Here is a 21,158-nt window from a genome sequence, read left to right as displayed (position 1 = left end):
TGCTAGTATTAAGTCGCATTTCTAGCATAAGCATTAAATAATAGGATAGACGCTAAAGGATATTAAGAACTATTATAGTACTATGGATTTAGCCGATTTAAAGCTTAGTTAACTACCGGCTAATAGTAGTGCGGCAATTAAACCGCTTAATGTGCTACATAGTTATAGCTGCGCCGCATATAGGTATCTCATAATAGCACGCGATAATATCACCTATTACTAGAGGGAGATAGGGCATAAGGCCGCAGAGAATTAATAAACTAAAGTTTAATTATAAACTTAGATATATAGAAAGTATGCGTAGTATTAGATTATTTAAGACTATAATAATATTAATAATATATTAAATAATACTAGTATAATAAGAGATAGCGCTATAAAAAAGATTATTACTAATAGCTAGGCCGAGCTAAAAGTAAAAGATATTATATAGCTCTAAAAGGGCGACTTAGAAGAGGATATAAACCGGGATTTAGCATAGGTAAAGAGACTGGGCTAGGTAAGGCATTTTAACTCCCGGGATTTACTTAATATTTCTAAAGCAGCTAAGTAGATAAGGGCGAAGGCAATAATAGCTAGGCGAGTCCGGCTAGAAGATAAGTAAGCGGTCCGAGAATGATAACTACTATAGCGGCTCAGGCAAAGCTTTAATCGCGAGGTTAACCGCTACTGCTAGCGACTTAATAGCATGCCAATAGAGACGCTTTAATAGCTCGCTAGCATAATAGCAATAAGTCTAAGTAAAATATTATTTAGATAAAAAGGCAAAGAGGCATTAATAAGTAAGTATTAGTCTATTAGTTATTAGTATTTAAGCTTTTATTAATAAGTATATTATATTAGATATAAAGAGGTATTTAAGCGGTGGGCTATTTGCTTTATAGATAATTAGTAGAGCTTATTATATAATATAATAGATAAGCTCGAGGGTAATAGATTTCTTAGTAATTATAATAGCGGCTTTTATAATAATAAAGATAAGAAGGATAAAAGTAATAATAATAATAATAATAATAATAAGGTAATAAATAATAAGGGCATAACTACTTAGTAGTATAGAGCGCTTAATAGGGCTATTTATTTATTTATTATTACTTTAATTAAAGCTTATATTAGAGGTAATATATATATAAACCCGCTGCTATGCTTTTATATAGCACTAGGCATCTAACTATGCCCGCTTAGTTATATAGAGCCGCACTTATATACCGGTATACTAATAACTATGTTATAGTGGGCTTAGCTGTTTTTTTTAGAGGCGATATTTAAGAACCAGCCCCGGGATTAAGATAAGCTCAAGGCAGAGGCAGTGCTTATATTTCGGGATCAGTATGCTATATAGATATATATTAGTACTTATACTATTATTAGTACGATTATTAGGTGGATAGCATATAGGAAAGGCTAGCATAAGAAAATAAGTAGGTAGCTATTAATATGCTAGGCCGAGAATAGAGAGGCATTATTTCATAATAGCGAGCAGATTATAGTTAATAATTTTACTTATATACTCTATAGTTAGGTTATTAAAGCATAGAAGTTGCTAGATTAACTATTTAGAGGGATATAAGAGAAGGTTAGCTAAAAGATTAATATAGGTAGGATTACTAATAGCATGGTATAGCTAGGGGCAGGCCAGTTGTTTGCGATTAACCTAAAGAATAATTAGCTAGAACCCAGGCTGGCTAAGGCGATAAGGCTAATAAAACCATTGATTTAGGACTTAGCATGAAACTATTAGAAGCGATATAGAGTTAAGAAGTAGCTTTAAGACTTATGACTACTTCGTGAGGTGCTTATAGTACTCGTATATATATAGGGCAAACTCCCGGGTCAGGGTCTAGAGGTAATAACGCTGCGGCACTGCGACTCATAGCAGCTTATATAGAATATCTTCGTGATAGATAGGCAGGTTATAATTATCATAGACTGAGATAAGATAAAGGCGATCCGCGATAATGCCCGTAAGGTAATATAATTCGTCCCCGAGCTAATTAGGCATATAATAATTAGATATATAACGTGGTTAATACCGGCTAAATAGGTGCTACGGCAGAAGTATAAGCTAGCTGAGCCGCGCGGAGAGCAGCTGGAATTCATGTGGAGAGATAGTAGCTCGCGGGTATGAGATACCGACCGGCTCAGTAGATAGCTAGCGCGAGTAATATAGGCGGGCACGGGGGCGAGAATCAGGGTGGGATAATACTGGCCGATCGCGATCGAGATGGGACGACAAATCCGAGGGCTAGTCGCGAAGCAGCTTAAGAGCTAAATAGAGGATAAGGACGAGGATAATAATATTAATATTAATTTAATAATAGGCGAGCCAGTTAATTATAGAGGAAGCTAGAATATTATTTAGGATTTATAGTCAACGCATAGGATATAGATCGCGAGGCAGCATTATGCTATATATATTAGCTTCCCCGGGAAGCTATAGCCGGAAATAATTATAACATTTAAGGAGATTAATAAGCTATAGCATTAGTTTCTAGAGGGGGAGAGTATAGAAGAGAAGGGGCTGAAGCGCAAGGGTAAGCGCAAGGGCAAGTATTAAGCAGAGGGGCAATAAGGTACTAATGGCTTGGCTTAAATAACTAGGCGTAAGCGGGCAAAGACTAATAAAGCGGGATGAGACATAGAGGAGGATATGGCTAATGGGTTGTGAATACTACTAGGACCAGAGGCGACTTAGTAGTCTAATAAGTAAGCCGAGAGTATGTAATTAATTATATTATTAAAGATAGGTTAGATAGCGATTAATATGCTACCGATGGGGGCTAGAAAGAGTATATTATTTATATTGCCGGCAGTGATGCGGGAGATAGGGATAAGCATTATAGTAGTGCTATTTATAGCACTTATAGATAACTTAGTTATGCGAGTAATAGCCATGGGCGTTAATTATATCTAGTTTAGGTCATTACTATATGCTAAGCGAGAGGGCATACCGCGGGCAATATAGCTAGTAGTCATCAGCGTAGATATTATTTCTAGTGTTAAATTTTTAAGATATATAAATAGGTTACTATATACAGGCTTACTATAGCAAATATTTATTAATAAGTATTATATAGTTATTATAGATATTAAGTATCGCGCTAAGCTAGGTAAGCTATAAAGCTTATATTAGTATAATTACTTAATAGTATTACTAATTATAATACTTTTAATTATGCTTAAGGAGTAGTTCTATAGGGAGATGTTAGCTTAATCTATAGTAATAGTATGAGATTAGATAATAAAGTTAAATTATTAGTATTAAGTTAATTAAGTTAAGCCTAGGCGCAAGGCTATTAAAAAGCATATTATTAATATTATATAAGAGCTTAATAAATATATAACTAGTAGTTAGAAGGGGGTAATATATTGCCGGTTAAAGGGGCAATATAAAGCTATAGCTAATAAGATTAGCTATAGGTTTTATTATAGTAGTATAGATAAAAAGGATTACTATGAGGCGTAGATAGCATAGATCAAGGGTTAAATAAGCTAGTAAATTATGGTAATGATTGGTTTGGGGATAGGGATTGATATCGAAGGGATTATTATAGTGGTCTATATGGAATAGCTATATAGCTTAGTGGACTTTATATAATAGATAGGTCAAGGAGGGCGGCGGGCAAGGGAAGTGGTTAAGTTAATTATTATATATAATAGATAGCCGTAGCGGGAGGATCGATATCGCAGCTTTATGGATAATATTAATTATAGATAGATAGAGGCGTTTATATTAACTCTAGGATGCCGAAGGGCTATTATCGCGGCGTTTATAGATAGGGTTATGGGCGAAAGGTATAAGGATATAGTCGGGGCAGAGCTTTGCGATTAATATAAAGGGTTAAGACTAACTAGTAATAGCGAGGGTAAGAGTTAGAGCGAGGGCGAGGCAGAAGAGGATATAGAGAGTAGCTATAAGGACGATAGGGGTAAGGGGCGAGAGGTTTAGAAGGCATTTAGCACCGAGGAGGGCATATAGATTAGGACGCTGCTCTAGTGGCTAGATAAAGTCGCGGGCGAGTATCTAGTATATCATATCTAGCATTATTATAAGGCATTAGAGCTAGGGATTATACTAGATAAATAGCGGCATAGGCGAGATAGTAACTAGTATAATAGAGTAGCAGGCAAGGAGTATAATACTATGTAGAGGAGGATCTAGTTTAAGGAGCTATTATATTACTTTATATATAAACTTCTGCTAGATTAATATAAAGAAATGCGAGAAAAAAAAGGCAGCTATAGATATAAGGATAAGCTATTACTAATAGTACTAATATATTTATAGAGTTAATAAGTTAGGGATATTATAAAGAGGTAGCTCGGGGTTACTATAAGTAGCTTAGAGGGTTTTTATTACTAGTTAGGGGTAGAGTAATAGTTTTATAGGATAAAGGGAACTAATATATATATACTATAAGAGGAAATCATTTAAGAGGTATATAAGGGCGGTAAATATTAGTTTTAAGTAGGTATAGAGATAGCGAGGCAAATAGAGAAATAATATAATATAAATTAGGCGCGATTTAAGAAGGCAATAATCACGCCGGATTTATATTATGCTATTAATATAAGAGAATACTATAATAAGCGGGTAGTTTTAGTAAATAATAAATAGGGTATAGAGAGGTTAAGGGAAATATAAGGGGCATAGATAAGTTTAGGGCTAAGGTAATAGATATATAAGAGAAAAGAGAATTAGGTAGAATATATATAATATAAATAAAAGGATAAAAGAAATAAAATGCCCCTTTAAACCCGTGGAATTAGCTCCTAGCAGGGGTGCGGTAGCACGAGGGTTAGGGTTAGGATTAAGAGTAAGAAGAGAGGGTTAGGGTTAATAGTAAGGAAGGTAATAGAAATAAAAGGCCCCCTGAACCCATGGAATTAGCTCCTAGCAGGGGTGCGGTAGCACGAGGGTTAGGGTTAGGGTTAAGCATAAGATTAGGAGTAAGAGTAAATATAAGGTTAAGAGTAGTAATAAGGGTAAAATTAAGATTAAAAGTAAATATAAGGTTAAGAGTAGTAATAAGGGTAAGATTAAGATTAAGAATAAATATAAGGTTAGGATTAATAGTAAGTATAGGGATAAAATTAAGAACTAGGGTTAGATATAATAATAAGTAATATATATATATATATATAAATAAAGGAAAAAAAAAAAATATAAAAAAAGTAAATAAGGTTAATAAGAAAAAAAAAAAAAATAATTTAATAATAAAAATAAAATAAAGAAAATAAAGATAATAAGATTAATTAAAGAGTAAAGAGAGAGAATTATTATATTAGAAATACTTATTATTATTAGTAATTTTTATATATAAAAAAAATAATAATAAATTTAAAAGAAAAAAAAGAGTTAAGGAAAATATATAATATAAAGTAAGGAGATAAAAATAAAAGATATAAATTAAAATAAAAGTAAGGTAAGTAAAAAGGTAGTATTAAAATAATATAAAAAGAAAAAAGAAAATAATAAGAAAGCCCCCCTAAACCCATAGAACTAGCTCCCGGCAGGGGTGCGGTAGCATAAGGGTTAGGGTTAGGGGTAAAAGTAGAGGGTTAAAGGTTAGGGTTAGGGGTAAAAGCAGAGGGTTAAAGGTTAGGGTTAGGATTAATAATATAAAAAAGAAAAGAAGCTAGAAAGAAATATATATATATAGAGAGAGAGAGAGATAAAAAGAGAAAAGATATATTAGAAAAAAAATAAGTAATAAAAAAAAAAGGTATTAGAGAAGTTAATAAAAGTAATAAAATAATAAAATAAGAAGAATATAAAATAAAAAAAGAAGATAATAAGATATTAAGTTAGAAATAACTATTAGTATTATTAAGTTAGAAATAACCGCTAGTATTATTAAGTTAGATAACCGCTAGTATTATGAAATTTAAAATAAGAGGTAATATAATTTAGTTAAAGGTAAGGGTTAAGTATAAGGATAATAATAAGCATAAGGTTAAGGGTAATAATAAGATTAAGATTAAGGTTAAAAGTAATAAGAAATATAAAAATAAAAAGTAAGAAGATAATTAATAAAGAAAAGAAATAAAAAAAAAAATAATAAAAAATTTATAAAAAAAAGAAAGATAAATAAAAATAGGAATTATAATATAAGATAAAGGATAAAGGTAAATTTAAGGGTAAAAATAAGAAATAGATATAAGGTTAAGAGGTAAGGGTAAAGAGGAAATAGAGGTATTAGTAATAAAAAATAAAAAAAAAATAAAAAAAATAAAAAAAAAAGGGGATATAAATATATATATATATATATTTTAAAAGGAAGAGATAAGTACTATTTATAGGTAAATAATAAAAAAAAAGGGAATAAAAATAAAAGGTAGAAATAAAGGAATAAAGTAGTAAGGGGTGGTGGGTGAACCGCTGAACGCGCGTGAGCGCGTGACTAGCTACCGGCAGGGGCGCGGCAGCGCATTAGTGTGGTCTCCAGGGTTGGGGTTGAGGCCGTCGTGAAAGTCTCTGTGAAAATTCTTAGGTCAGCCAAAAAGCAGGATAAAAATTCGCAATAAATTAACCATATAAATATATATAATAAAATTTAGATTAATAGATAGCGACTATTCTAAGTGATCTGATATAATATAGATAAATATATCTTCTCTATAGGGTTGTGTTTTATCGTTGATTGAAGAGGCAAAATCGAGGATTAATACGGGAAGGATCCCTGGAGGATATATGTGGTTGCGGATGAAAGTAGCTAATAGACTTAGCCCTTGAGCGTATGGTATCCCTATCAGTTCTATATAACCCAATGAGATGAAGCCTTGGGCATATGGCATCCCTGTCAGGGTATATCAGGCAGAGGGCAAGTAGATATCATCGCGAATATAGTTATGATCATTAACATCTTGACATATCGCCGATGGATTAATCGATTAGAGTGCACGTTATGATAAAGGCTATCTCGAATTGCATATATGCTATTTATATCCAAAAAATTTTTAGGGTTAAAGTATCACGATTATAAGGCATACTATTATACTAGCCACTATTGCCCTCTTATGAGTACGGGGCGTATTTATAATGATGATATCGCCTTGCTACCTTATATTCTCCTAGGCGTTAGCAATACCTAGAGAGCTACCTAAAGTTATTTAAATAGGATCATACTGAGATCCGTAATAATGGTTAACCCGGTCATCTGGCCTCTATGTCTGTCTTTTAGATCCTATAACCGCTATTATTAATCTTTTCCCTCACTAAGGAATAAACCCTGGTTGGTTATTTTATTATTTACCGGGGGACTTCCACGGCAATTAATACGACTAACTATAATATTAGCTAAGTATGCCTCCTTATTATATCTGGGTTAGGATTACTAAGGAAAAAAAGAAAAAAAAAAAAAAATATAAGGTAAGATTATATTAAAATAAATAAATAGAATAATATTATATTAAGGTATTAGGGTTAGGTTTATTTATTAGATATAATAAGACTAAGTCCCTACTATTATATATATAATTAAGGCCCCACTTTTATATTATATAATCTATCTAAACTCATTAGCGATATAGACCCCAGTCCTTATTATATATATAATTAAGTCCTACTCTTACCTAATAATTAAAATAATATTCTATCTTAAACTCTTAGTTTATATTAATTATTATAATTCTTATATTTTTCCTCTCTACTTTTATTATTATTATTATTATTATTATTATTATTACTATTACTATCTTTGCTATCCTTATAATATTTATAGAGATTTAACTATTAGCGGATTAATACTATCCTAATATTATTAGCATCGCCTTCTATTATATTACCTAACTCCTCTATAAAACCTCCTAGAGGTATATAAATACTAAGTAGTTCTAAAATAGATATTTTCTATAAGCTATTTAGATTACTATCTATAGCTATTTAAACCCCAGGGATCCTTAAGTCTCTAGAAAGATCTTAGATAATATTATTACTAGGAGAAAGGGGCTTTAATATAGGCTAGACGATATATATATATAATGCCTCGCAGATCTCCAATAAGACTAGAAGCTCGTCCGCAATAGTAAGCGCCATATTACGGAACTTATCCTCTTTCTTAATGCCATTGGTTATATAAATCTTATTATAGCACGTAAAGAGGCTCCTAGAGATAAAGATATAACTGCCGGGGCCAAAGACGTCTGCTATTACTATTAGTAATCGCTAGGCATAGATCTTCTTAGCCAAGGTGCCTTTAGGTAGACCGAGTTTCTTGGTGAGATACTTAGCTATTCTCATTAAAAGTAGCAGCCCCGCGTTAGCATCTACTCCTCCGTTCTTAATAAGGAAGTCTTTAATATCTTTATTTAATCCTATCGCGGCCGGGCTTAACTAATAATCCCATTCATAGACGAGTGATACCTTTATATTAATTAGTCGAATATCATCGATCGTCATTATATTAGGGCTATCATGCTAAATAGCCTAAGCCCAACGTAGCGTGAAGCTAGATAGTGCTATCGGGCCACCCTTATGGATCTTATCTACTACCCTGCCCGCGTTCTAGTTAAGGTCGGCGAGATAGCATTGCGGGTAATAGCCATAAAGGTACGTCAGTGCATTAGCGAGCCGTTTCTAGCCTTAACCGCCGAATACTTTATAAAGGACGGCGATGCCTATGACGTAGATCTCCTATGAGGATAGCCTGCTATTAAAGTCCCTTTCTTATAGCCTTCGGGCAATGACTAGGGTATTAAAAGCCTCATCTACCTCCTCGGGATAATAATAATTCTTAAGTCTACTATGATAGCTAAGCTTGGCTCGCAGGGCCTCTACTAGGGTGGCAGGCTTGCTATCCCCGCTGAGTCCCTGCTTTGATGCTTACGCAATGGCGCCTAGCTATATCACGACGGGTTCGTCATCGGTCTAAGGGACCTATGGGAGAATCATTAGGTTAGCAAGTAATCGTGAAGGGATATCGCCGTCTTCGTTATCATCTCGATTATTAAGCATATTAGGTAAAACCTAGGTTAATGCCTAGAAGAGTTAGGTGCCTCTTAAGGGCGCACTTATTAAGGGAGGAAAGAGTAGCCTCGCACGACTTATATAATGGCTATCTATCCCCGGATCGCGTTCTTCGTCACTGACCTAGATATAGGACTTAGCAAGCTTATGGGCTAGATATTCCGGTATGCCCTTCTTAACGAGGGATATATGCTACTAGCCGATAAACTTCTTAAGCTTCCTCTTATATCTAGAGAGGGTCTCGGGCAAATTAGCGAGACCCTGCTTATCACCTGGCGTCTCGGGCGATAATAATATATGCTGCGTCAATAAGCCAGCAGTGTCTGCACTTAAGACGGGGCGGGAGGTAGAATCCAGAAGGAAGCTAGACGGCAGGCTACTACGCGCGTCGGCGCTAGGATTCTATCCAGAGCTGCTAAGTGTCTTCCGCGAGAGAGGCTAACTTGACCTGGCCCCTGACGCGTTAGGGTTATTATTATTAGCAACTAATAAAGTAGCGCCTAAGAGCGCTCGCGAACCCTTATTACGTCTAAGAGCCATAGTGGTATCGCTATTGTCTAGAGTGTGGCGTGTGGATAATCCGAGCCTTCTAGGTCAAGGTCTAGACGTGCTAGAAGAGTCACTAGTAGAGCTAGGCAAGCAGATATGCTTAGTAGGCTCTACTATAATAGCGGAGACCGGGATAATTATTATTTTTCTACGTATTAATAATATATTGCTAATCTATCTCTTAAATATAATATAACTTCTTTTTATAGACTTCTCTTTCTTCTTATTATAGATAAGGGAGGAAAGGGGTTAATTTAATAATAATAAAGTAGCGATAAATATATTTATAATTTCCTAAGACTGCCGGGGTATATTACGCCACGGGTCCCTGCTTAGATGATCTAGACTAGTCTTCTTACGCGGAATACCCTAGTTAAGGCTAATTATATAGATCCTTTATAAGGGACTAACCCCCTTATTATATATATAATAGCAGCTAAGCTAAATCTAATAGGCATAAGAGTAGATTTTTTTTTTTTTTTTTTTTTTTCTCTTTCCCTTTAAGAGTTATATCTAATTTAAATAATAGACTTTAGTGCATATTTAGAATATATAGCTTACTAGTTATTATATATATATAGAAATTAAAAGGGATCTCTAAGTCTTTTTATTATTTATAAGTTTATTTTATTATTTATTACCCTAGACTTAGCTCATAGTATTATTATTATAATAAAACCCCGGCCAGGCAATATCTTTAGACTAAGTCAATACTATCATTATAACATCAAGCATTTATATCACTAACCATTATCATCGTTATTATCATAGCCCCGGAGCATCAGAAGGCTAAAATGCGATCGAAGCTTAAGGTTTAAAGGGGAGGGGGGTATTTCTTCTTCCTTATCGTCCTTATCTAACGCGCGTGCAACTAGACCTCAGAATACTATCCTGCGATACCTGCAGTCAAGTTCGCCTCTACCTACAGTGTCCGAGAGAGAGACACCGTTAAGAGTGGCAAGCTCTGGCACGCTGCGGTTAGACTTCTCATCTAGCACTAGCAATAGCACCTTTGCTAGCGGACTAGGCAACTATAGCGGCATAGGCCATGTCGTAATAAACCTTGCATTCCCCGAGCTATTATTATTATTATCTCTGAGCTCAGATATATCACCGCTAATTAATACCTACTTAGGGAGCGCTAAGTTATAACGAGGAGGAGATTTAGGCGAGTCGCTCTCATCTAGACCTCTAGTTAGACGGCAATATAGGGGAAAAGAATATATACCAGGTGGGCTCTATTCCAGGCGTAGACCTTAATATACTAACACTTATACGAAATTAACTTAATAGACTTAATAGATAATAACATGATAGATATAGCTATCCCGGACGGCAACGTATTGCTAAATAACTACTTATTAGTACCCGGCCCGAGTATGTAAATCAATCTAGTAGAGAAGGACGATAGGTCATAGAATATATGCTTAATACCTCTATCTAGTCATGGGTCTTACCTAGGTTAAATACTTACCCTAACCCTAATACACCCGACCTGCTAACTATCGGCCCTAGACGGCATAATAGATAGGGAAAATAATAACCTACGCGAAAATATTATTACCTTAAGCGATTAATAATATAAATAGGGTTTGGGTTGGGAGAGTTATAAATATCTTTATTAAATTTAAGTATTAGCTAGAAAGCATAATAAAAATCTATAAAAAATCAATTATAATAAAATATAAGGTTAAAATATTATATAATAATAAGAAAAAACATAAAGAATCTACTAATATATATTAGCACTATTTTAATTATTATTTACGGCATATATCCTACTTTCTTTAGTATCTTTTATAGCTAAATCTATCGCAGACTAAATTATACTAAAAAATTACTTATGAAATAATATTATACCCTTATCGGTGGCTTATAGTAGTAGCTAATAGAAATGCGAATAAATGCGTATAGTATCCTTATCGTTAGGCTTAAGCTAATATAATAAAGAATAAATATATATATTATATTCTACTCTATACCTTAACCTAAGAGGAATATAAAGATATATATAGTAATTAGGGTTAGGACTATAGCTATCTCTTAAATATTAGCACTATCTATATCTTAGTCATAGGTGATAGCTTCTATACTTAGTCTCTCCGCCGAGATTATAAAACTAGTGCTTAGGAATCTCCCACCGCGGGACCTTCTTTCTCTCCGGCAAATATATATAGAACTATATGCCAGAGCAGCATACTAATTTACCTGCTATTACTTCTAGACGCGCTATATCATATTAGAAAGACAAAGCCTAGATACCCTTATTAAGATCTCAAAGCATCGAACTCTCGGTCCTGCTATTACGATATTAGAAATATATATATATCACCTCCTCCTATTAGAAGAGTTACTAAGAATTAAACCTCCTTATAGCGGATTTAAGGAGATAATATAGACTATAACGCCTAGGCAATATAAGGAATTTATAGCATCTAAGGATAGCGATACCGAGTTTTAAGCAAGGACATTATTCTTATAATCTTCTTCCCCTAACTATCATAATAATAATAATTATTATCTTAGCTAGCTTTATAGAGAAGTATACCTCACCTATTTAGTAAATTAGGATTAAGTCATCGGGATAGATTATGCCATAGAGTGCCTAAAGTAAGCTATAGGGAATCTTTATTATTATAAGAACATTATTATTAGTAATAATAATCGCGCGTAGGGCCTATATCCTCTAAAATAATTCATCGGTATATTTCCGCAGAGGATATTAATATCTACTTTAATTTATAGTATTTACCTTATTCGCTATATATTATATGCCGTCCTTACCGCCTTAGCCGCTAATAAACTAAAGATCGCGGACCTAGATATTAGTATTAGATACTTAATAGAGAATAGCAATTAAATAAGTCCTTATATGCTCCCCACTCTATTACTATCCCCTATTACTAGCCTCCGCTAACTTCATATTATGCTTAACCTAACTATCACTAACGCTAATAGTCGCTTACCTTAGGGTTCTAGCCTCGTTTGATTCCTCTGGTTATTTCTAGAGCTTTCCTAGTTTTCTCTCGATTTTAAATACCATAATAAGCAGAATCGCTTCTTAGGGGTCGCTGCGATGCTATATATACTAAAACTAGAAGTGCTAGTACTCTTAATAATAAATTACCGCGGAGAGGAGCTTATAGATCTTATCCTCTATTATAGATAGATAATTTATAAAATCAGATTAAATAATATTAACCTCATAGATAGACTAAACTCTTAGCTATCGCTCATTAATAATATCCGCGACTATCTTAGTATAAGCTACTTCTCTATAGATAGTTATATAGCGGGATATATAGATATATATAAAGAATAAGTAAAGGCAAGGAGCATATAGGGCCTAATAGCTATTATAGATATATTATTAATTAAGACGAATTAATAAAAACATATCTTCTTAGTTAAAACTATACCTAAGAAGAGATCCCTCTACTCTAAGTATTTAGTAGTTAATAATGCCTAGGTAGCGTGATCCCTATTACTTAGCGCCTCTTTAATTTCAACTATTTATCCTATAATGCATAAACCTAATTACTAGGCGTGATATATTAATAAACTAAGAAGGAAAAGTAAAAAAAGCAGGTATATAAAACTCTATATCTCTATAATAGTAAATAATAGTAATATATAGTTAACATACATAATAAGCATATGCACTAAACAAGTATGTGCACCACTTTTCCTGTACCCATAAGATAGAAGCCGTAATAAAAATATCACAAACCATTTAATCAATTAAAACTACTCACTATACTCTTCCCCAGACGTCTCAATCACTACCTGACAGGTCCTTGCATTATGGCCGGGCTTGCCGCAGACACCACAACGCCGAACACCCGGTCGCGCCGACCTTCCTTGACCACCACTTCTCGACGATTCCGCCACTACCTACGCATCAACATCCATTTGATCAATTGCTTGCCGTCCTTCCTCTACCGTCATTACCCCTCTTTTCTGTAGTCGGGTCCTTTTTGCCCTCCGGCGCCGGCTTAGTATCTCATTCGCCTATTCAAGGTCTTTGACCCGAGCCTCGAGTAAGGCAACCTTATGCATAACTATCTTTGTTCCCTTAGAAGAAGACCATATAGCTTCTAGAATTAACTCTAGGGAGCTACTTTTATGCGTTCTAACTCGTCTCTCGAGGTAATCTAACTGAGATTAAGCCTCAAGCACGGTCTTTGGGGTCTTTGAAACCCAAGGGGTCGATGGTTCAGCCACCTCCTCAGGCGGTGTTGGAGTCCGTAGCTGCATATTAAGCTTCGAGACCACACTTTCCGCGTCAAGAGGAACAAGCCCGGCCCCTCTGAAGGCTAATCTGATATTTTTTTATATCATAGTGGCCTAAAATGCAGCGTAGAAGGCCAGAAAGAACTCGGTCTTCGAAACGTGGGTTATAGAGCATCTGATCAGATGCTCAATTTCTTAACCGTAAGCATTCTTAAGCACGCTAAAGCACCCGACGTCAAGGGGCTAAAGCAGATGAGATGAATGAGGTGGCATATAAAGCGTGATAATATTATTATCCTAGCAAAACCTCTCAAAATCGATAGAATAATAACTTTCATAGCCATTAAGGATCAAGAGACAATAAGAACCAATTAATCGATTGGTTATACACCGGTCAAAGTGCTTTAGCCACTCTAGACCAGTCTCGTTATCGGTCTAGCCATTTTGGGTCGTCGCAATAGCCCAATCGCCCGGGAGGTTACTTTCTCGGTACCAGTTGGCGAGGTGATATTGGCCCGCGCCGATGATGAACGGCGGGATCGCCCAGCCTTCCGCATTAATCGCTTAAATAACTATAATCCATTCCCGGTTTCCAGGCTATACTAATTTTAGCTTTCCACGCCTATCTATGCCTATGACGACTATTCCGCTTTGAATTATACCCATCATAAAGCCAGTCTCATCAAAGTTATAGATATCTTTTAATCAGATACCATACTTCGCGATTACGTTCGCCACAACCATAAACCAGTTACGAATTGCAGTCAAAGATCACCCCGAACCGGTCCCGGTTAGGGTTAAAAGTTATGCGTCTTTAGGCTATCTATACCACGAGCCCCTAATATTTTAGAAGCCTACCAGTAAACTTGCCATTTTTGGACGCCCTCCCCACCTAAACCTGGGTTTAGGTATCCGTGCGCACCCTCCCCTCCTTAAACCTCTAAGCCTCTATCTCTCCTCTACCTTTCTTATTCGTTCTCCCTAACTACTATCTATGCTCCTTTGGCCACTTCTTAACAATATCTAATTCTTGACTAGCAGCCCAGAAGTCTCCCGTCTCCCGTCTCCCGTCTCCCGTCTTCCTTTCTTTTAATTAGTCACCTTCTGTCACGGCCATGACATGGGCCAGGCGGGGAAGCATGGCAGAAAACACTCTGACTAAGCAGGACCGAGGAAACCGAACGTCGCTCCCATGGGTCCCAGGACCGAACGTTGAAAACGTCGGCCCTACCAATGGACCGAACCCAGAGAACGTCGGTCCAAGGATTGATCCCAAGTATATAGAACACGCTCATTGTACTTTCTTATGTACTAGCTACCTCAGCTATCAATACAACTTGGTTACACTCAATACCATTGAGCATATTACCAGACGTGACTTACAACCTATTGCTCAGACTACGCCCAGCACTCTCTGCCAACATAAACCCTGCACGACCGGTTTATCCCTTGGGAAACACACGATCGTCACACGTTGATAGCTCTTGTTCAGTAGTGTACTGCATACTCTGAGCAATACTGTTACCATGGCACCCAACACTGGATCTCCTTCTACCCCTCGCAGCAAGCTGCCTGTCACCCCCAACAGGGACAGCCCGCGACCAAACCAGAGGAACCTAACATCCCGATGGACACTGATGACGATGGCGAAGAACACATCGTCCCGGCCTCACACGAAGATGAAGTCCGCAAACTCAGAAATAAGTACAACCACCTGAGCATCCAGCATAACAACCTCCTGGACGGCGCACGCAACAACGCCAGGATCACTCAGGAACGATTGGCCAGCATGGAGGCATCCATGAACGACATGCAGGAACGCTTCCGCCAAGCCATGGAACAGCAACAGCAGCAATACCAGCAAACAATCAACGAACAACAGAACCGGATCGACCGACTCACCACGCTCCAAGCCCAGCAAAATGACCTGGCACAACAGCAGGTTCACGATCTCGGCAACCTGACGTTCGAGCACACCGCCGCTGGTACTACCCACAAAGACATCGGCGAGATCATCAAACCCAAGGACCCAGAACCATTCAACGGACAGGCCACCCACGTCAGGACGTTTCTTACGTCCCTCAGAGCATACCAACGGTACTTTCCCACCAGGATGGCCAGTGCCGAAAGCAAGGTCCTACACGCCAGCAGATGCCTCACGGGTAACGCACTCACTTGGTTTGAACCCAAGCTGCGCGACTTTCTCGGGAATGAACCCACCGAGGAAACACAACTCCTTTTCGCCGAATACGAAAACTTTGAAGAAGCGATCAGACGCAACTTCGGAACCATCGATGAAGAACAACAGGCCACGCAGAAACTCAAGAACCTGCGACAGACAAAGGCCGCCTCGACCTACGCAGCCGAGTTCACACAAATCACCTCATTTCTCAATTGGGGAACAAGTGCCCTTCAGATTGCTTTCTACGAAGGACTCAAGGATGAGGTGAAGGACGAACTCTGCAAAACGGAAAAACCCGACAATCTCCAGGACTACATCGACATGACTATCAAGATCGACAACCGACAGTTTGAACGACGCATGGAAAAATCCAACAAAGGACGAATTTGGGGCAATAAGAACAACGCCAACCAATCTCGAAGGCGAGAACAGACCAGGGGCAACACCTCCTACGGGACCCACGCAGGACCTATGGAACTTGGAGCAGCCCAGAAGGACAGCAAGGACATTGAATGTTACTACTGCCACAAGAAGGGACACAAGGCAAATGAATGCCGAAAGAAGCAGCGGGATACGGAGGAGGGACGCTATCAACCAAGGCCACGACAACCCCTCCCAGAAGGTAAGAAACAGGTAAGATCCACCTGGGCAGATACCGAACCCCAGACGGCCATCCGCACCGTTAGAACACTCGGAATGGCTCGACAAGGATACGACAAAACCGGCATCCAACCAGATGAGCTGGACATGCCACACAGCCAAGTATACCTCTCAGAAAAACAGGCGGAAGGCAACTATATGATCAACAACATTACGAAGGAACGACTCCACGAACCAGTCAAACCTCAAAAGAACAACCGCTCGCACATTACAGAACACGTGGGATGGAAACCACTCCCAGAGCCCAACAAGGGAAGACAGCAACCAGGCAACTTGATGTCACAACGTACCATCGCCGTGACCAGACGCGCCGAACCCAAAATCGAAGAACCCACGACACCCCCTTCAGCACAACAACCATCGAACGAACAAGCCGACTTCCAAGAAGCCGCCGCAGAAGGATTTGACCACAAGAAATGGATTGTGGGATACGAAGAGAAGGAACAACTTTGGTGCCCGCCACAGTCCACCGAAGGGACTGCCGACAAGATGACCCCACACGGTGCAACCATACCCTATGCCCTCGACACCAGATTGAGGCATCACGGGAATACGATGAAATCTGCGAACGACAAAAAACAGACCAACACAGCAGACTGCCACGCAATGATTGGATTGCCAAGACAAGCAGTAGCAACATCAATCGAACTGCTCGAGCACAAGGCTCGACAACTACAGAGAGAACTACGCCAGGAGCGCTCTAGGAAGCCCCGGAAAAGCGACAAAGAACTATGGGAGGAGGAAGACTACCCCCCAACTGTACGACGAAAACAATAACAGGTACTGGAACAGCCTAAGGGAAAGGTACATCCAGACCGCACGAGAACATGTGGAAACGTCAGATGAGCAAGAAATTTGCATTCGAGCCTACCATCGGGAATTGGCCGAAAACCCTCGACATCCGGAAGCACCTTTCAATCCACGAGACGACGTAAGGACATACCCGACACACCAGGAGCATGCTAGCATCTCTTGGATGTCGTGCCAACACCATTGGTGCGAAACCCACCGAGAGGAGAAGCAAGAGCAAGATTGCTTCCCCGTCCCACTACCACATCAACCAAACCATAAACCCTACCTATGGTACGAAACGGAAGGGTACAAAGTGGTACACTGGTATGAATCCATCGGCGTCGCGAACGCGCGATATTCTTCAAAACTCTACCACGCCACTCAGGAGAAGAAACGGATCACTCACAAGATCGAGGACTGGCAAAAGACGATCAGCCAGGAAAACGAAGAAGACCCCGGAGCCGAACAAGAACGGCAGTACCAGGACTGGCTGCACAAAAAAGGACGACACGCACGACTACGACGCCTGCGCAAACAGCGAGTGTGAATTTGATCACACAAACTACGCTCTGGCAATGTCAAAAAACTAGACACCCCATCCGACACAGGGCGACGGGTGGATGAACAAGGGAATACATTACCCCAGAAGGCCCTCTACTCCACCACCGGAGTACACAGGCGACGATGCCTAGAACTGAAAGTACGAGTCAGAGGAGAATGGTTGAACGCTTTAGTGGACAGCGGAGCTGAGCAGAACTACTTCGACCCGACAACGGCGAATAGGCTCAGGCTACCATGGAGGTACAAACAGACGCCTTACTCGGTTGTCAACCTAGAAGGAACCCCTTTCGACTACAACAACGGTATCATCGACAGCGAGATTGATCACCTCAAAGTTTTCGTTGAAGGAAAGAACCAGGGCATTTCATTCGACGTTGTACCGAACAAGCAACATGATCTTGTACTCGGGTACCCATGGTTACAACGATTCAACCCACATTTTGACTGGAAGACTGGCCAAGTGCTCTCTTTCAACGATGAGACACCTTCCACAGCAAATGACGACTCAGAATACGACACGAGATCTCAAACTTCTACCGAAGGAACCGGAGAAGCCAGGCAGAGGCCAACACGAGACACCTCTCCACCCACAGGGACAAGACACAAACATCAAAAAGGACGAAAACGACAGCGACAAAGGATGATCGCACGAGTCATGCAACAGTTTCATGAACTCGAAAAGGACCTAGCTCCACAAAAGAAACCACAGGATAACCCGGAAGAAGAAGAGCGACTCAAGAACATTCCATGGCAGTATCGCATCTACAAGAAACTCTTCGCGGAAGAACTCGAAACAGGCCTACCCGAGCATACACACTACGACCTAGAAATTGAGTTCATCGATGGGAAGCAACCCGGCTTCAGCAAACTCTACCCACTCAACGAAGCACAACTACCAGTGTTGAAGGAATACATCGAAGACATGATACGGAAAGGATATATCAGGGAAAGCAAGTCATCTGTCGGATACCCCGTCATGTTCGTTCCGAAGAAAACGGAAAGCTCCGGCTTTGTGTCGACTTCAGGATGCTCAACGCCATTACGGTCAAGGATCGCACACCGCTACCTCTCATCAGCGAATTGAAGGATCGGCTTTTGGCATGAAGTATTTCACAGCACTCGACCTCAAAGGAGCCTACAACCTTATTCGGATCAAAGAAGGACACGAATGGAAAACCGCTTTTCGTACTAAGTACGGACTATTCGAGTACCTCGTTATGCCCTTTGGACTCACCAATGCACCTGCTGCATTCCAACGAATGATCAACAACGTGCTACGAGAACATCTGGACATATTCGTTGTATGTTACCTGGATGACATCCTCATCTTCTCCAAAACGGAGGAAGAACACACGGAACACGTCCACAAGGTACTGCAAACACTACAAGACGCCAAGTTGTTAGTGGAACCCGAGAAAAGCAAATTCCACGCCCCGGAAGTGGAATTCCTCGGACACATCATCTCTCACAACGAGATACGAATGGACCCCAAGAAGGTCTCAGCGGTCAAGGAATGGGAAGAACCAACGAACGTCAAGGAAGTACAAGCCTTCCTTGGATTCGCCAATTACTACCGCAAGTTCCTCAAAGCCTTCGGACGGATAGCTGCACCATTGACGGAACTTACGAAGAAGGACAAGACCTTCGTATTTGGGAACAAAGCCAAGGACGCCTTCGACAAAATCAAGGAACTCATCCTGAGCGAACCAGTGCTCAAGATGTTCGACCCATCTCAACCAATCGAACTCGAAACCGACGCCTCGGACTTCGCCCTAGGCGCACAGATTGGACAACGAGACGACAAAGGACTCCTACACCCAATCGCATTCTACTCCCACAAGCTACATGGAGCGGAACTAAACTACCCCATCTACGACAAAGAATTCCTCGCAATCGTCAACGCCTTCAAAGAATTCAGGCACTATCTCCTAGAAGCCAACACCAGATCAAGGTATATACGGACCACAAGAACATCACCCACTTCGCGAAAACACAAGAACTCAGCGGACGCCAACTCCGGTACGCCGAATACCTCTCAGAATTCGACTACGTCATCATCCACGTCAAAGGAACGGAGAACGGCAGAGCCGATGCCATCAGCCGACGCCCCGACCTAGACACGGGAAGAACCAAGACAAAGGAACAACTCTTGCAGTTCACGCAGGAAGGACACCTCACACAACGAATCATTGCAACAACCTACACAGTGGAACAGGGCAATCCACTACTCACGAGAATCCTAGAATACAACCAACACCTCCCAGACAATGAGAAAACAGACAAACAACAAGTACCACAGGAACTACAACACGACCTCGTACGCGAAATACACAAACACCTGCTACACGGACACCAAGGAATCAATAAAACCCTAGAACGAGTCAAAACGACGTTTACTTTTCCTAATATGAAGAAAATTGTTTCAACCATCGCCAACCAATGCGACCTCTGCGCGAAAACCAAGGCACGACGCCACAAACCATACGGAAAACTACAACCACTCCCAGTTGCACAACAACCATGGGACTCAATCACTATGGATTTCATCACCAAACTACCCTATCAGAAGAACCAGCCACTGGAAACTTCTACGATAGCATTCTCGTCATCGTGGACAGACTCACGAAATTCTCCTATTTCATACCTTATAGAGAAGCAACAACGGCCGAAGAATTCGCCTATCTCTTCTATTTCCACATTGCCAAAACACATGGACTACCACTCGAGATCATCACAGATCGAGGACCACCATTTGCATCAAAATTCTGGCAGAGCCTCACAGGATACTTGGGAATCAATCACAAACTCTCCACTGCATACCACAAGGAGACAGACGGACAAACGGAACGCATGAATCAAACACTGGAACAATACCTCCGATGCTATATCAACTACGAGCAAAACAACTGGGTTGAAAAGCTACCAGCTGCCCAGCTAGCCCTACAACACAGCAACCAACGAAAGCACCAAGGTCACACCAGCATACGCCAATTTCGGGTTCACACCAGACATTTACCGACAATCCCGAGACGCCATCATCAACCCAAGGCGATCCTCACCAGCGACCAATTACAGAAACCTACATGAAGAAATGAAAACAGAACTCGAATTCGTCAGAAACAAAATGACGGCATACGCCAATAAGAAAAGAATCGAGGGACCGATCCCTCTCAGAGGGAGACATGGTCTACCTCGCAACAAAAACATCGAAAC

At 39.5% G+C, this 21,158-nt stretch overlaps 2 protein-coding genes across 2 annotated transcripts; both read left to right on the top strand.

Moving 5' to 3' along the window:
* Positions 1-15,377: 15,377 nt before the first annotated feature.
* On the top strand, positions 15,378-17,369 carry LRP88_05622 (uncharacterized protein; the record flags this gene model as incomplete). The annotated part of the gene is made up of 1 exon (XM_083242172.1): positions 15,378-17,369. The coding sequence occupies one exon, from the start codon at positions 15,378-15,380 to the stop codon at positions 17,367-17,369; it is 1,992 nt and encodes a 663-aa protein (XP_083101108.1).
* A 182-nt stretch (positions 17,370-17,551) lies between these two features.
* LRP88_05621 (pol polyprotein) lies at positions 17,552-20,320 on the top strand (the record flags this gene model as incomplete). Its single annotated transcript, XM_083242171.1, has 5 exons — positions 17,552-17,708; positions 18,119-18,927; positions 19,022-19,896; positions 19,950-20,099; positions 20,245-20,320. The coding sequence occupies 5 exons, from the start codon at positions 17,552-17,554 to the stop codon at positions 20,318-20,320; spliced, it is 2,067 nt and encodes a 688-aa protein (XP_083101107.1).
* Between the last annotated feature and the right edge of the window lie 838 nt (positions 20,321-21,158).

The sequence above is a fragment of the Fusarium phalaenopsidis genome (genome assembly GCF_050370095.1).
Source record: "Fusarium phalaenopsidis strain FUZ10S chromosome Unknown contig_32296, whole genome shotgun sequence".
NCBI classification, from domain to species: domain Eukaryota; kingdom Fungi; phylum Ascomycota; class Sordariomycetes; order Hypocreales; family Nectriaceae; genus Fusarium; species Fusarium phalaenopsidis.
This window is presented reverse-complemented; position numbering and strand designations above follow the sequence as displayed.